Consider the following 4,633-nt stretch of genomic DNA (forward strand, 5'->3'; position numbering starts at 1 on the left):
ATCCAGAAATATCATCCTCCGCTATATTTATTTGATTTGACAAAAAATTTAATTATTTTGTTTTTTTTTAAAAAGTTTATGACTTAAAATAGTTTATAAATATTTATTTAATTATAAACGATAGTTATTCTTTTGAAATTAATTTTTTTTTAAAGTGTCACATAAATTAAAATGAATACTTTGTACACGTACTTCACCATCTTTATCACAAACCTAATTTTCTTAGTATATGTTGGAGTGTTGGACTTTTGTAAAGCTCTCTCAACTACCTAAGCTTTCACTTACCCTTTTTGAAACTACTAGTCCATGATGACACCACCACAAAAATTTCTTTTGTTTCTTTCCTATTTAAAGGTCTAGTTTTGTTTCATTGCATAAAGAATACTAACACACACAACAAAATCACTATATACTCCCTCTACTATTATGGCATACCATAGAAGACATTCTCCACCAAGACCACCAGGTCCACCACCCCACCCCACCCATAATTTGGCACCACCACCACCACCACCACCTCGAGGTGTATATACACCACCACCGCCTTATCCTCCTCCAGTAGTTGTACTTGTCAACGATTATGCTCCTCCACCTCCACCCCCTGCACCACCTCTAGGGCCACCACCACCACCTCGTCCTTCTCCTCCACCGTATAGTTATGATCATTATCATCATCCATCTCCACCGTACTAGTATTGAGTTGGAGCTGGAGCTGGAGGAGGATAGCAGAGGATGCTTACTGTCTGAGCAACTACTTATATATGATCATATATGTAACTTATATATAGCTTGTTGTCTTACTAGTCTTCTATAGGTAATTATAAAAAGATGATTGGTTTCCTTCTCCTAGATTTTGAATTATTACATTTTGTTGCTTTATACAACAAATAAAGAGAGCCAAGTCTAAGTTCATGGAATAAGATAATATAATTTCAAGATATTTCATGCTATTATTTTATCGAATCCCATCATTTTAGTATTAGTAAAAAGGTGTGATATTATTGTCTATTCCATCCCAACAATCAAACGACCTTTGAGAGTTAAAAAGAGATTCTAATTAGTTAAAGAAATGGACGTTTGTTAGCTCATGAGATGATCAAGATCATATAAAAAGACTTTCTCAAATATTTATTTTTTTGTGAATCCCAATGGACCTTCTTCATCAACCCTCGTTATATAATTTGTCTTCTTGAATTCAAGCTAAGAATAAGAAGTTTTGGTGTTTTCAGTTGGCCAGTAAGCGCGCACACTCTTTTGAATGAAATATTCTTTCCCTAGCAATTGATGCCTGTAATTCAAACAAAAAAATTGAAGTTATTTACCACAAACATATAATGCTATCTTCAAAAAAACAATTAGTAGTAATTAATTAGTTGTGTTGAGTGATAACCTGATTTTGCCAATCTGTGAGACATGTTATAAGGAAAAACAGAAGAGATTGTACTAATGAGCCTGCATTTAGTCCTATCCAGAGCCCCTTCCCTTTTAAATGGAGAAAGAAACCCAACAATATGGCTACTGGGATTCCAACCAGATAGTATGAGCCAAGATTGACATAAGCTCCCAAATGCTGCCATCCGCTTCCTCTTGCAACGCCTATAGTATACAACATGAGTAACTATAAGGAAGGCCTCACATATAACGATCATGAGAAGTTGAGATACAGAACGATTATGATGTAAATTGCTCTGAACACCGCGAACATTGTAAAGGGCTGAAACTGTTAATGAAATTGCACATTGTGCACTAAATTTATATCTCACCAGAAAGTACAGCCTGAATGCAGTCTGTCGCAATCAAGAGACAAAGAAGTGGAGTCATGTCTCTGAGATAATCCACTACTTCCTTCTCGTTACTGAATGCATATCCCAGAATGCGACAGGAGCAAAGAAGAATGATACTTGCAACTATGGCCTCTGCCATTCCGAGTACAGTTACTGACATGACAGACATTCTAGCTGCTTCAGGATTCCCAGCACCTAGTTCATTAGAAATTCTAGTGCTACAAAGGAAAAGAATGTTCTTTTTAGGCCATAATTGTGCACAGAGGTAGGTAACATATGCATGAAGCTAGCAGAGAGAATTTGAGCGAACCTTGCACCAGCACCAATAGAAAATGGTATGAAATAATTAAGCGAAGAAACTAAGAGGCTGTCAGGAAAACCAGCACATATCAGTAGTGATTTATTCATAAATAGAATGCTGACAACCAGCACATATCAGTAGTGATTTATTCGTAAATAGAATGCTGACAATTCTAAGACTAATATAATTTTACCATATTGAGAGCACTGAAGTTTCAAGCTGAGGTTTTGGTAAGAGACCAGCAAGCAGTATCACTATCTCGGATGTCCACCATTCAAGACTGTGATCATCACGACGTTCTTTTGATTAGAATAGAGAATAAAGGCGTAAAACCACATGCATTATGCTGTTGATTTAAGGAGGAGGAGAACATTTACCAAACCATGCTAGCGGAAGGGATAGCCAAATGGAAGAATTCCTTTGTGCTAGGTAAAACTTCTTTAGTGAAACAAAGACGAGTCTTTTCACAAGAGGAAGAGTATTTGACATATAAACAAAGCAAGAACACATTGAACCAATAAGATAATCCAATTGCAATTGCAGCTCCACCACTTCCCAAGTTTAGCTTGAATACAAGCGCCCAACAGAGAGGCACGTGAAAGCAAAGAGCTGCAATGGAGCTCATAAGCATTGGAAGAATCAAGCTTTGAGTCTGCAAGTACCGGATCAATGCTTGTAGAATAGCATAAGGAAATAAAGTAGCAATGAGCCAACTTGAATATTTGCCTGCTTCTATGGAAATAAGAGGGTCTTGACCTATCAGTATAAGAAATTTGTCCACGAAAAGCCACAGAACAGATACCGGTATGCAAACCACAAGCAGAGAGATAATTGCCCCATTCGTGTAGATTCCTAGCTTCCGGTATTCTTCAGCTCCATAAGCTTGTCCACAGAGAGTCTCTAAAGCACTAGACATTCCAAACTGCAAGTTTACCATACGAAAGATGAGATAGCAAACATTCAGCTACTTCAATCTGTTCTTATCTTTGACGAGTCTAATATATCTCAAATGCTATTCCATCAAGAGGTATAAATTGTTTTAAGGCTAAAATTTCATGCAGTATTCTAGCTAAGCCTAAAAGCAAGCAACACACTGTAACATCACAACTTTATAGCTACCTCACTTGGATTGAGCTAAAGAAAACTCAAAATGCTATTTGATCTCATGGAAAAAATTTCGTATTTGAAACAAACTCGATAGAATCCAAAACTCCGTTTCATAATCAATTACTGAGACACCTAATGTACTACATTTGAGTCATAAAAAGCAAATGAAATTGAAAAGCAGAGGAAAGGAAGTTTACAAGGAGACTGAATCCAGTAACATTGGTGAGAGAGATAGCAATAGCAGCACCAGAAAGGGAAAGTTCACTGAGATGACCAATCATCATCATAGACACAACCCTCAAAAGGTGTTGTGATACAGTAACCACCACCATGGGTATTGCTATATAGCTAACCTTCTTCAACTCTTCCACAAACACACCCCATCTTCGTCCCCGCAAACTTCCCTCTAACAATGCTTCTTCCATTTATTTACTAGCTTAACTAAATCTGATTTGTGTTATCATTTCAGTGTAGATTTACTATTATTCTCATCATCTTCTTTCTTTTGCCCCAGGATAGAGTGGAGAGCTCTCTTTATTAGTATAATATATCTCTCCTGCAAATCTGATTAGGCGCACACAAAATCTGTATTATATTAATCAACGTATCAAACAAATATTATTCCTTTGTTGTTTTTTTTTGTCATTATACAATGCACTATCTTTTTAGTCACGCACGTTCCTATCAAAAGTGATCAAGCAACTTTACGAAGGTGGGGTGGGGAAACTTAAATTATAATTTCATTTGAATTCATTTACTTCGATTCAGACCCTATAAAAGTTAAATTCATTGTGTATGTAGAATCTGAATTCAAATTCATAATACTTAAATCTTCAATCCGTGGAACATCAATTAGAAATATTCACAAGAAATGTGACAAGGAAAGTAACAAGATTACCTAGAGTGTTTATTTGAAGATGGTTTAGAGTAAAATGCAACAATTGGACTATATGAATGATTAACTAATTGATTAAAAAAACAAAGATTTTGACGTCTAATTGAATGAGGGGTTGGAGTGGGAGGCTTGATGATTTTTCTGGATGTTGAAAGAATCCTTCATGCCACCATTTTCAACTTAATTATTTTGAGCTTCGAGTAGAATGACCTGCCTTTCACTATAATAAAAATAAGTTTTCGCGGTAATAAATATAGAATGATAAAATTTTTATCGGCATTAATTAAGTGTTATTATAATTAATGTCGCTTTAGAAATATATACAAAGAGGATTAGTTTATGCTAAAAATACATATTTAATGACATTTAAGAATTAATCACTGCTAATGATATTTTTTCGTGTGGTGTTTGCACTTCCGCAGTGTTATATAGACAGGCACACACATCCATGCTTGAAAAAGATTTATTAATTGGTACGTCAGTTTAATGATAATATACTTTTACAGTTCATATTCTAGTGATTTATACGTTAAACTACACTTAAAC

The 4,633-nt window shown here is 35.4% G+C and overlaps 1 protein-coding gene across 1 annotated transcript; it reads right to left on the minus strand.

The window, feature by feature from the left end:
• Nucleotides 1–1,102: 1,102 nt before the first annotated feature.
• On the minus strand, nucleotides 1,103–3,778 carry LOC101265879 (protein DETOXIFICATION 14-like). Its single transcript, XM_004231973.5, has 7 exons — nucleotides 3,390–3,778; nucleotides 2,463–3,007; nucleotides 2,279–2,365; nucleotides 2,095–2,151; nucleotides 1,764–2,002; nucleotides 1,391–1,596; nucleotides 1,103–1,288 (listed from the first exon to the last, which is right to left on the minus strand). Exons 1-7 carry the CDS (start codon nucleotides 3,615–3,617, stop codon nucleotides 1,226–1,228), a joined length of 1,425 nt encoding a protein of 474 aa, XP_004232021.1. The 5' UTR covers nucleotides 3,618–3,778; the 3' UTR covers nucleotides 1,103–1,225.
• Nucleotides 3,779–4,633: the final 855 nt, after the last annotated feature.

This window comes from Solanum lycopersicum, chromosome 2 (assembly GCF_036512215.1).
Source record: "Solanum lycopersicum chromosome 2, SLM_r2.1".
Lineage (NCBI taxonomy): Eukaryota > Viridiplantae > Streptophyta > Magnoliopsida > Solanales > Solanaceae > Solanum > Solanum lycopersicum.